We start from the raw sequence: 12544 nt of genomic DNA on the forward strand, positions 1-12544 counted from the left end.
TTCCACTTAAACGAAAGACATGATAGAAGGGGAAGAAGAGGGAGTGAAGGATTGACATGTTCCAGGTAACAAGAAAGGGAGGTTCTCGGTATTTTGGGAGGTTTTGCACTCGGCCCTCCTGCCTCTATTCAGGAGTTGACGGTGTGAACTGACGGGTGGTGTAGAGGACACTTTAGCGAACGGGAGGATGAATCACCTGGAGGAGTAAGTAAAATATGTCGTAAATCCCCCGGGTCTAGTATTCCCTTCTTTCTACACAAACGCAGTCGGAGGAAAGCAGCATTGTAACCCAAATACGTCTCTCATCCGGTGACAGGAAGAGCTTTTCCATAAAGGGATCTCCAGCGTCTCATTAGAGGAGAACATTATCCTCTCTGAGAACATGCTCTCCAGTAAAGTGGCTACAGTGTTAGCACACAGAGCTAAGTGAGTGTCTGGACATGCTGATACTGTTTCAGCAGCGCGTAGACCTCGGCCTGCACACATGGTTTGGATGAGGGGCTGGATATGGCCGCTCTGATTGTCGTGTGGTAAATATTTGCCTGCATGCCGTGCTAGACCGGCAGCGACAGAGGAGGGGGGGGCAGGGTGTTAGAGGATCAGAGGATCTGTGTTTGGTACGTGTAGATTTGTGCAGGTCCCACCGTTATTGCATTAGTCTGTGAAGACATTTCTGACTCATTCTGTTGAGCAACAAATGAAACTCGAGGAGCCAGAAACAATCCAAGGATTCAAGACCTTTTGGGTCTTTGTTGTTTTTTTTCCTTTCAGGCTTTGCAGAGCTGCAGACGGACATGACAGACCTGACCAAGGAGCTGAATCATCAGGGCATCCCCTTTCTGGAGTACAAACAGTTCGTCACACGCACCTTCTTCCCCAAGGTGAGAAACACTATTTTCCCCCTGCTATCTGATTTCCACTGGCAGGCTGACAATACCGTTTTTCTCAATGGGGGTTTAAATAAATACACCCCCCCCCCACGCCTACATGTCCCATATTTCCCACCGCTTGTAATATGCAGGATGAAAATTCACCTTGAAACTTTTAAACATAGTGTAGTGAAGTGCAGCTCCGTGTGGCACCCTGCAGGACAGTTAATGTGTTCTCTATAGGTAAGCGTTTTTCTGAAGGTAGACTGTGGGTCTATCTGTTAGTGTGTGTTTTTCCACACACACACACACACACACACACACACACAGCTCAGCAGGCTGTGTCTTCCGACCACAGGCATGGACTTTCAAGGAGGACAGAACAATGGCGGGCACTGAGACGGGGAAACTTTCCCCCTGATTTCTCAAAACACACTCGTCGCACACCCACGCTGTTTCTGCAACACAACAGCAGCCGCGCTGCTGTTGTGTTGCAGCAGAGTCTGCACACTGTTTTCTGTTGTGAAGGAAGTGAGTGGGGGGGAGTGTTGAAAAGCCGTGCAGAGGGAAACGTAAATTCAAGTGTTGTTGCTTCAGTATCGTCTCTCCGTAGATTTTTCCGCTTACACAGCAAACTCATGACCCTTTGTGTTCTCGTTCTCTTTGATTACTCACACACAACAGGGTTAGACACAGACTTGGGCGCAGAATAGAAGTCAGATGTATCCGTCCTGAAATGACGGATACATTTGGCTTTGGGTCAGTTTGTCGCTAAAGCCATTAAAGCTCATGACGTTTGGTGTCACGGTGTTATGTTCCGTTTCACGGTCAGTCAGGGGCCCATCCTGGGCCTCCTCATGAAGCTCTGGCCCTTTGGTTCCAGACGGCACATTCACCACACAAGTCTCAAGGCTTTTCTCTTTGTTTGTCCATCCATCTCCCTCGTCTTTACGACCAGAGCTGACTTGGCATTACAATTGTCTGAGAGTATTTTAATGTGTGTTTCAGATGTTCTCCGATTACGAGAAGAGTCTGGTCCAGCCCGCCTACGAGAACGACGGCCTGGGCCCTCGAGTGCTGCCGGAGACTCACCCGCTGCTGCAGGACTGGAAGGTGAAGGGTTAAGCCATTAGGCTGCTCTTCTGCCACACTGCATTGATTTGGCTCCTTTTCTTCACTCTCCTGCTTCTCAACTAGGTCACGCTGAAGCTTATTAAGGTTTCACAGTCGACTCGTTGTTGATGAGCAGTAAAGAAAAGCATATTGTGCTTTGGCGTGCTTGTTATAACGTGTGTGTGTGTGTGTGTGTGTGTGTGTGGAGTGTGTCAATGTACTGTGTGTGTTTGTGTCATTCAGTGGTTTCTAGTCAGCGTGACAAACAAAAATGTCAGCTTGTCAAGCAACACACTGCCCACCAAGTCGATAGCAGGTGGTGGACACACTTCCTTCCCTCTGGCTCTTGGACAACCGAACAGTACGCTTTTCATCCAAATCCATTTCTAGTTGTGTGTGTGTGTGTGTGTGTGTGTGTGTGTGTGTGTGTGTGTGTGTGTGTATGTGTTTAATGGAGGGGCGGATGGGAGTGAAAGCTATAAAGAGAGAGTGGGAGAGGGAGCGTGCACGTTCACAAAGCTCTGTGCGAATGGATGCCGAAAGCGAAAGCACACGTGTGTGTGTGTGTGTGTGTGTGTGTGTGTGTGTGTGTGTGTGCGTGCGCATGCGTGCGCGCACCTTCCGAAGACAGAAAGTAGCGATAGCAGCGCCGGTTTTGGGTCGGCAGCCGGGGGAGGCTGTCTAGCGGTGATGAAGTGCCTTGGATCCACATCGTCTTCCCAGGAAGTGTTTTCCAGGTCACAGCAAATAAATCTCACAGGCGGGCATTTATCTTAATGGACACCCCTGTTCTCCTTCTGTCAGGCTGCAAACCACACCATATGGCTGCGGTCCAGAGGGAAGACTTCATCTCGCCGCTGCTTAGTCGCACCCACAGATAGGCCACACTCATTAAGTCGACTCGGCACATTTAGAGGCAATCACGCACAGTCGGGGAACGGAGCGGGAGACGCCGATACCGGAGAGGGAGGTGCCCGAAGAAGCAGGAGGAGGTGTGATAGAGGGATGAGGTGTTCACTCGATGGGTCACTCGAGACGAGAGGCGGTGAAAAATAGATTAGGGCGAGCGCAGCAGGTGTGTAATGCAGTCGAGGAGAAATCACGCTGAGAAATAACTGTTTCATCTCCCTTCTGACCTCAGGCCACCAACACAACACGGCCTAATGTGGAGGAGGGCATCACTCTGTTCTCCACTCTGCTCAACAACAAGCACTTCCTGGTCACGTTCGTCCACGCCTTGGAGCAGCAGAAGGACTTCGCCGTACGAGATCGGTAAAAGCATCAACAGAGGGAGCTTATGTCCAGATTTGACTTTTTTGTCCACAACTCAAAGATATTCAGCTTATTGTCACATAGAGAAATAAACCTCATTCAAGCAGCTGGAATCAGGTTATTATGACTTTAAAGAACGAGTCAAACCGAGTAATCGATTCTCCAAATAGTTGCCTATTAATTCAACAGTTGATTAATCGTTGAAGCTTCGGTGTTGTCATGGATTGCACCACATTGTGAGGTGTTTTTTTCATTGTGAGGCGTCACTTGTTATAACAAGTCCACAGAGAAACACCACCCGACTGCAGCTCCTCTCACCTCCAGAGAGCGTTACCGTCATTCAGCTCATTGTGCTGCTGTTAAGTTCCACCCTGAAACTGTTTTCTTTCACTCTCATTGCTCTCCTCAACCCCTCCTCTGCTGTTTGCAGCAGGAAGCCTCTAAGAACCGCTGTGCGCTACCTGCACACGACCAAACGAAGGTAGCAAGTAGCAAGTACTGAATACCTGCTAAAATACACAGATGTGTTTCTCAGGAAAACAGAAAAGTGGCCAAAACATCAATTAATGCAGATTCAACATTTTAAAATGTAAATGAAGCGGACTGAAATACTCATTATCACGTAAACAATCAAAGTAGTAGCTTTAACAAACTAAAGCCAGTTTTCTAACGCTTGATATAAAAGTCATAAAGTTAGAAGTTATAGTGTAGTATACAATTCAAATGTAATACAATTCAAAGCCATACAATTGTCATAGTATAATTCGTTTTAAAAAGGCTTTTGAATGTCATGCATCTGTGTACAGAAGCTGTCTCCATGTTTCCAGTGTTTAACGCAGGACTTTGTTTATGTCAGGAGCAGCTGTATGCAGCACAGAAACATCTCTGCTGCTCAGACAAAGCGGCTGCTTCAGCTGAGTAAATGCGTAGTCATTCATCAGCGGTCCTGATGTCCTTAAACCAGCCAGTCATTGTGGAGAGAGTCAAGACCACATCCCGGTCCCAGCTCAGTGTCAGCACTTACTGCCTGATGTCGCCCCTCTCTCCTGGATTAAAGGGGCTTTGTTAGGGAAATCCCCTGCACCTCTGGACTGACTCACCCAGACGCTCCCTGCATTAGATCAGGTCCTTTATTTGGCTCTGCAGTCACAGGTGCTGTGGGGAAGATGAACCCTTGTTGTTGATTCTGTCCTCCTCCGCTGACCACAGGGCACTGACGGGGCATGTTTCCTCATCTGTTTCCTCACCCTTCAGATGCAGCCTCGCGTCTCTGCTCACCATCGCCCTCCACGGCAAGCTCGAGTACTACACCAGCATCATGAAAGATCTACTGGTGGACCTGATCGACGCTTCGGCTTCCAAGAACCCCAAGCTGATGCTGCGCCGCACCGAGTCCGTTGTGGAGAAGATGCTGACCAACTGGATGTCCATCTGCATGTACAGCTACCTCAAGGTGACGCTCAGGAAGGCTAACGAGGCGGGCATGATTAAAAAAGAATAACAGCGTCTCTGATTTTTGACTCCACCTCTCTCTCGCTCATGATCTTCAGGAAACAGTGGGTGAGCCTTTCTTCCTGCTGCTGTGTGCAATCAAGCAGCAGATCAACAAGGGCTCCATAGACGCCATCACAGGGAAGGCCCGCTACACCCTCAACGAGGAGTGGCTGCTCCGCGAGAACATTGAGGCCAAGCCACAGGTCAGCGATCACACGCTCGGCTCTCCTTTCTACAGCTCAGGGGTCAATGTCGAACTCGCACTTTCAATTAAGTCGACTGCCGGAAAGTTTGCTCAAAAGTCAAAACTTTTGCAGAGTTTCAAATGTGTGGCTCTCTGTTTATTGTTGCAGAACATCAACGTGTCCTTCCAGGGCTGTGGCATGGACTCGCTGCCTGTCAGGGTCATGAATACAGACACAATCTGCCAGGTGAAGGAAAAAATCCTCGAAGCCTTTTATAAAAACCTGCCCTTCTCCCAGTGGCCCAGAGCAGAGGATGTGGACCTGGGTAAGAGCGCATTTCCTCTGATTATTTCCATCCTCTGAGATACAGTAATCTCCTTTGCAAAAAGGTCAATTCTTCTCATGAAGCTCAACTAACCTGAGGCTGCAATATAATAAATGACAGAATGCATGGAGGAGAGTGTACGGTCATAATCACAAAGAGTTATTGCTTTCAAAAGCCGAAGGAGCCTGCAGAGCTGATTTGATTAATGGTGCAAGAATATTTCCACAGGTCGTGACACCGAGAGTTAGAGCACGGCCGCCCTCCGCCTCGCATATTCTTCTCCAAATTGAGGATGAAATTGTCTAATATCACTTCTCCGGTCTCGTCTCTCTCCAGAGTGGTTCGACTCCGGCAGCAACAGTAAGCTTCTGCAGGACCTGGATAACTCCTCGCTGATGGAGGACGGCAGAAAGAAGCTCAACACGGTCTTCCATTACCAGGTGTGTTATGTGTGAGACCGCTGCTGGGTGTCATGGTGTACCTGTGTGTTCCTGATATTGTAGCGGCAGCAGCGGGGGTGTCGAAGGCGAGAACTCCTTGTAAATGGTGTCACTGGGCGTCCGTGGGTGGGAGGTGTGTCTGTGTGTCTGTGTGTCTGTGTGTCTGTGTGTGTGTGTGTGTGTGTGTGTGTGTCTGTGTGTGTGTGTGTGTGGCTGTGTGTGTGTGTGTGTGTGTGTGTGTGTGTGTGTCTGGCTGTGTGTGTCTGTTTGTGTCTGTGTGTGTGTGTGTGTGTGTGTGTCTGTGTGTGTGTGTGTGTGTGTGTGTCTGTTTGTCTGTGTGTGTGTGTGTGTGTGTGTGTGTGTCTGGCTGTGTGTGTCTGTGTGTCTGTGTGTGTGTGTGTGTGTGTGTGTGTGTGTGTGTGTGTGTGTGTGTGTGTGTGTGTGTGTGTGTCTGGCTGTGTGTGTCTGTGTGTCTGTGTGTGTGTGTGTGTGTGTGTGTGTGTGTGTGTGTGTGTGTGTGTGTGTCTGTGTGTGTGTGTGTGTGTGTGTGTGTGTGTCTGTGTCTGTGTGTGTGTGTGTGTGTCTGTTTGTCTGTGTGTGTGTGTGTGTGTGTGTCTGTGTCTGTGTGTGTGTGTGTGTGTGTGTGTGTGTGTGTGTGTGTGTGTCTGTGTGTCTGTGTGTGTGTGTGTGTGTGTGTCTGTGTGTGTGTCTGTGTGTGTCTGTGTGTGTGTGTGTGTGTGTCTGTGTGTCTGTGTGTGTGTCTGTGTGTGTCTATAGGAGCCTCTCTCTGTGTGTGTGTGTGTGTGTGTGTGTGTGTGTGTGTGTGTGTGTCTGTGTGTGTGTGTGTGTGTGTGTGTGTGTGTGTGTGTCTATAGGAGCCTCTCTCTGTGTGTGTGTGTGTGTGTGTGTGTGTGTGTGTGTGTGTGTGTCTGTGTGTGTGTGTGTGTCTATAGGAGCCTCTCTCTGTGTTTGCGTGGCGTCGTGTGACGTTCGGGTCGTTCTCAGCAGCTTAGCTGCGGCAGATCTGCTGCAATTATACTGTCGTTACGCAGATTCTGCATTTAGACACACAGTGTGTGTATTACAGCAATTAGGTAATGTTTTACAGTACAAAAAACAATAGTAGATGGTTGTAATATGTAACAATTACTGAATACTAAAGTGGTTACTTGTTAATCAACAGCACTCTGAACACACATGATTTATGTGCATTTTAACACCTAAAGATCCAGATTAATAGTTTGTGTCTAAAAAAAGATGACCTACCTCAATCAATATTACATATTCAATAAATGTACTTTAACACTACTACTTGTAGTACTACTACTGCTACTAATAATAACATGAATACACACACATTCAGAATTACATATAAATCCACTTAAGCATGTTCAATTACATAATAATGCATTAAATTAGTTTGTGTTATTATAACAAAAAAAACAAATTAATAATTGATTTAAAAACTAATAATAAAAAATGGTTTTCTATGTAATTTCTTTGTTATACTCACTAGAACATTTATTTATAAAGAAGGATGTAAAATGAAGACAACCCGTGAGACTGTTTCCTGTGTGTTTCCTTGTTTACGTCTACCTTCACGTGAGTCAACGGTGACCCGGTGACCTTCGACCCCCGGCCCGTTACCTGTGCTCGTTGAGTGCTCTGTTTGGTTTTCGCCGAGCCGTCGGGACAGAGCTGTGAAAGCAGTGAGCTGCAGCGTGTTCTAACGGTCTGGGTTCACTGGCAAGGCTGTTCAATCCATTTCACCACGGGTTGACTTTAATGAGCCCAGCCAGGCTGCTGCAGACTGGCCACCACTCTAGATGCACGAGACTGACACACACACACAAACAAACACACCTCTCAACACTGCACTCCCCTTGAGGGCATGCTTAATGATGCCGTCCTGGTGCACCCCAGCTGACCCCTGACCCTGTGCCCTCTGTCATCTCTCGTCCTCCCTCCCCCCCTCCCTCCCTCCCTCCCTCCTTCTCTGCCTTCACAGATCCCAGAGGGGGCGTCGCTGGCCATGAGCATGAAAGACAAGAGAGATAACACCCTTGGGAGAGGTACGTCACCCACAAACACACCCACGCCCTGTCGCTTTGTCACACACACTTGGATAAATACTCGCTCCATCACGGGAAACGGCACATGCCTAGTTGATGGCGAGAACACGATACACACATGTAAACAGGCATGAAACCGCACACCCTCCAACAAGACACAGCGGACGTCTAAACACAGTCGCACCTAATAAATCACAACAACTGCTGCTTTGCATAGGAGTTACGCTTCCACTTCATTCAGAGCTCTGCTCCTGCGCTGTAGATGTATTCCATTAGCAGACGTCAGCTTGTGGGGGAACAGAAGTGGGCCCATTGTCCAGCCTCAACCCGGAATATAATGGCTGCTCCGCCTGTTGACAGATGAGTTTACATGCAGCTTTTAATGGGCTTGTCTGCTCGTTCGTCTAGGGTCTACCTTACATAATCAGTACCAGGCCAGCGCTCAGTTCTGCTCGGGCTCTGTCCATCAAAGCCTCTCCTCTCATTCATACTGGGCCAAAAAAAGGCTTATGTGGACCAAACCTGGCTCCGGCTTCAAAGCGTCAAGGGGGTGTTATGAGCCTGTAGTGCTCCCTGGCTAATATAAAACACTGTCCTGCCTGCCTGTGATCGGCGTTGTGGGTCTGGACCGAGGCCCGTCGGGCAGGAGCATCTCTGGCGGAGCTGGCAGTAATGAGAGCACACTGGCAGTGCTGCTGTGTGTCTATGTGTACGGCTGCACTAATGCCTGTCTCTGTTTTGGCTGTGTACAATAATTTAGTCGATTTGTTTGTCCGCTCGGAGCTGGTGTTTGGACATGCGTCTACATGCATTCGGTTATTCGTATGTTTTCGCGGGTGTGTTTGTGTTTAGATCTATATATAAACCAGCACGGTTTAATGCTCTTTCCCAGCGCTGGCCCGGCATTACCATCTCATTACACCGGCTCCAGAACCAATCACAGACTCTGTGTGTCTGTCTCCCCTAATCTCTCTCTCTTCTCTCTCCTTTCACTCGTAATCTTTCTCTTTCATTCTCTCAGACAGCTCCCCTCCCCTCCCGGCCCTCAGTCCACCTTAATCACTTTCTCCTCTCGCATGTACTCTATCTCCGTTGCTCTGCTGTCAATCTCCCTCTCGTGTTTTCTTTTTTCCTCAACCTCCTATCTGTCACGCTCCTCCGTGCTCCCTCCTCCTGTCTCCTCTCGTTCTCTCAGGTCTCCACCCTGCTGATTGCACATTGTTTCATGCTGTATATATATCTTTTATTTTTGTCTCTTTCCCTTTAGTTAAAGATCTGGATACGGAGAAGTATGTACACTTGGTGAGTATCTCCTCACAGGTAATCAAAATGCTTCTGATAGTGCGCTCTGGGTTTATTAGCAGAGCTCCTCCTGTGTTTGCCACTGTTAGTCAGCCCGGAGCCGGCGTTACGACAGAGCGAATTGGGGGTGAATGGAGGTGAAACGGAAAGCTGCTGAGGGGACATGACAGCACTAATGCTGCTTAAGCTCTTTTATAAACGTCAGCCAAGATATGGCTCCTTTGACTTCATAATAATGAGTTTCTTGGAACACAATTTGCCGGGTGAATAGTTAGTTTAACAGGACAGTTCTGTGGTCCTTTTTTGACACAAGTAGGTGGATTCTGAAGGCTTCCTTCTGTTCCCTTACCCCTAGTTAGACCTGTATGAGCAAGTCAGAGACATGATCCTGTACGCAGCAACCAGAGACATACGAATTCCCCAACTCCCATCACCTTCCCAATTCTGCATATGATCTAGCGCTTCAAAATACCCTGATGTGGTTTGTGGATCATGTGTCTAATGCAAGAACCAGAAAAGTCCCTTTTGACAGCAGAGACAGCAGAGACAGTAGAGCCTTCATTGAGCCTCTTATGACGAGGGTTATTGCTTCAACTTGTGTGCCGTGTGTTGACCTTCGACGTCTGGTTTTGCAGGTCCTACCTCACGACGACCTAATGGAGAACAAGAGGTCCCACAGGCAGAGCCACCGCAAGAAGGTTTTGCCTGAAATCTATCTGACACGCCTGCTGTCTACCAAGGTGAACACAAGAAGCTGACGCTGACACTACAAACAGACTGAAGTTACAGCTTGATATCCAAGTCATCTTTCTATTTCTTACTTCTATGACCCACATTAGCCTCAGGAGCCGTTTCAAAATCTCCACATCCCATTAAAGCCGTATCTCTGTGTATGCATGAGCCGCCTTTTTTTCTTTTCCTCCACAGGGAACTCTTCAGAAGTTCTTGGACGACCTCTTTCAAGCCATCCTCAGCATCCCTCCGGAACGCCCCCCTCTGGCTATCAAATACTTCTTTGACTTCCTGGAGGAGCAGGCTGACAAACGGGGCATCACAGACCCAGACACCCTGCACATCTGGAAAACCAACAGGTAGAGGTCTAAACGCTCCCATTAAAGTCGCCTTTGGTCACCTCGCTGTGCAAGTGCAATGCTTTAAAAGGTTGTATTTCTCTGTCTGTGCAGTTTACCACTGCGCTTCTGGGTGAACATCCTGAAGAATCCTCAATTTGTGTTTGATATTGAGAAGACGGATCACATGGATGCCTGTCTGTCTGTCATCGCCCAGGCCTTCATAGACGCCTGCTCCGTTTCTGACCTGCAGCTAGGAAAGGTGAGATTATCTGTCTGTCTGTCTGTCTGTGGAACATTAGCACCATTAAAAGTATCGCAAATTAGCTATGAGAAGTTGCTGTCTGCAAGGTAGCCTAGATGCAGAGACGGCTATCATCGAATCATTTTGGTATTTAAAACATATCATGATTCCCAGGCAAATTCTGGAGTTATTAGGAACTCACTTTTTTCTATATTTTCTTACATTTGTGATGAACACTGGAGATAATGATATTATTGGCACTCAAATCAAAACAAGAATCACCGCCTTGTTGTTGTATGCCTCCAGTCAAGTTGCAGTTTGCATCCATGTCTGTCCAAAAGGTCATCACTTCATCATTTTATCCTATTATACAACTGTGTGAAATTGTCGTCATTAACTTTTGATTTCTGAGTTTTGCCCAAAGAACAGTGACTTTAGCCTTTGACCGTCTGAATCTAATCGGTTCATACTTGATTCAAAGTGGACATTTGTCATATTCAAAACAGTATAGCATTTCATTACCATCATCAGTCATAGTTCATAGGTCATCAAAATGTCAAAAAAAAGTCAAAGTATATATACTATGTCGAAAAAAGTCATAGTATAGTATGTCGAAAAAAGTCATAGTATAGTATGTCTAAAAAAAGTCATAGTATAGTATGTCGAAAAAAGTCATAGTATAGTATGTCGAAAAAAGTCATAGTATAACATGTTGAAAAAAGTCATAGTATAGTATGTCTAAAAAAAGTCATAGTATAGTATGTCGAAAAAAGTCATAGTATAGTATGTCGAAAAAAGTCATAGTATAGTATGTCGAAAAAAGTCATAGTATAGTATGTCGAAAAAAGTCATAGTATAGCATGTCGAAAAAAAGTCATAGTATAGTATGTCGAAAAAAGTCATAGTATAGTATGTCGAAAAAAGTCATAGTATAGTATGTCGAAAAAAGTCATAGTATAGTATGTCTAAAAAAAGTCATAGTATAGTATGTCGAAAAAAGTCATAGTATAGTATGTCGAAAAAAGTCATAGTATAGTATGTCGAAAAAAGTCATAGTATAGTATGTCGGAAAAAGTCATAGTATAGTATGTCGAAAAAAGTCATAGTATAGTATGTCGAAAAAAGTCATAGTATAACATGTTGAAAAAAGTCATAGTATAGTATGTCAAAAAAAGTCATAGTATAGTATGTCGAAAAAAGTCATAGTATAGTATGTGGAAAAAAGTCATAGTATAGTATGTTGAAAAAAGTCATAGTATAGCATGTTGAAAAAAGTCATAGTATAGCATGTTGAAAAAAGTCATAGTATAGTATGTCAAAAAAAGTCATAGTATAACATGTCGAAAGAAGTCATAGTATAGCATGTCAAAAAAAGTCATAGTATAGTATGTCGAAAAAAGTCATAGTATAGTATGTCAAAAAAAGTCATAGTATAACATGTCGAAAAAAGTCATAGTATAGCATGTCAAAAAAAGTCATAGTATAGTATGTCGAAAAAAGTCATAGTATAGCATGTCAAAAAAAGTCATAGTATAGCATGTCGAAAAAAGTCATAGTCTTGCATGTCGAAAAAAGTCATAGTATAGTATGTCGAAAAAAGTCATAGTATAGTATGTCGAAAAAAGTCATAGTATAGTATGTCGAAAAAAGTCATAGTATAGCATGTTGAAAAAAGTCATAGTATAGTATGTCAAAAAAAGTCATAGTATAACATGTCGAAAAAAGTCATAGTATAGCATGTCAAAAAAGTCATAGTATAGTATGTCGAAAAAAGTCATAGTATAGCATGTCAAAAAAAGTCATAGTATAGCATGTCGAAAAAAGTCATAGTCTTGCATGTCGAAAAAAGTCATAGTATAGTATGTCGAAAAAAGTCATAGTATAGTATGTCGAAAAAAGTCATAGTATAGTATGTCGAAAAAAGTCATAGTATAGTATGTTGAAAAAAGTCATAGTATAGTATGTTGAAAAAAGTCATAGTATAGTATGTCGAAAAAAGTCATAGTATAGTATGTCGAAAGAAGTCATAGTATAGCATGTCAAAAAAAGTCATAGTATAGTATGTCGAAAAAAGTCATAGTATAGTATGTCAAAAAAAGTCATAGTATAACATGTCGAAAAAAGTCATAGTATAGCATGTCAAAAAAAGTCATAGTAT

General features: G+C 45.1%; 1 protein-coding gene across 1 annotated transcript in view; it reads left to right on the forward strand.

The window, feature by feature from the left end:
* The window catches only part of plxnd1 (plexin D1), a 65910-nt gene that overhangs the window by 45095 nt on the left and 8271 nt on the right, over positions 1 to 12544 (forward strand). The window contains exons 22-33 of the mRNA XM_068729736.1: positions 772 to 881; positions 1878 to 1982; positions 3124 to 3254; positions 4509 to 4707; positions 4805 to 4951; positions 5102 to 5258; positions 5595 to 5698; positions 7707 to 7770; positions 9038 to 9072; positions 9708 to 9812; positions 10000 to 10163; positions 10257 to 10404. Coding sequence (XP_068585837.1) covers positions 772 to 881; positions 1878 to 1982; positions 3124 to 3254; positions 4509 to 4707; positions 4805 to 4951; positions 5102 to 5258; positions 5595 to 5698; positions 7707 to 7770; positions 9038 to 9072; positions 9708 to 9812; positions 10000 to 10163; positions 10257 to 10404 — 1469 coding nt within the window. The remainder of the gene's footprint in view (positions 1 to 771; positions 882 to 1877; positions 1983 to 3123; positions 3255 to 4508; positions 4708 to 4804; positions 4952 to 5101; positions 5259 to 5594; positions 5699 to 7706; positions 7771 to 9037; positions 9073 to 9707; positions 9813 to 9999; positions 10164 to 10256; positions 10405 to 12544) is intronic.

Source organism: Cebidichthys violaceus, unplaced genomic scaffold, assembly GCF_023349555.1.
Source record: "Cebidichthys violaceus isolate CVI_PGR_0920_01 unplaced genomic scaffold, fCebVio1.0.p SCAF_47, whole genome shotgun sequence".
NCBI classification, from domain to species: domain Eukaryota; kingdom Metazoa; phylum Chordata; class Actinopteri; order Perciformes; family Stichaeidae; genus Cebidichthys; species Cebidichthys violaceus.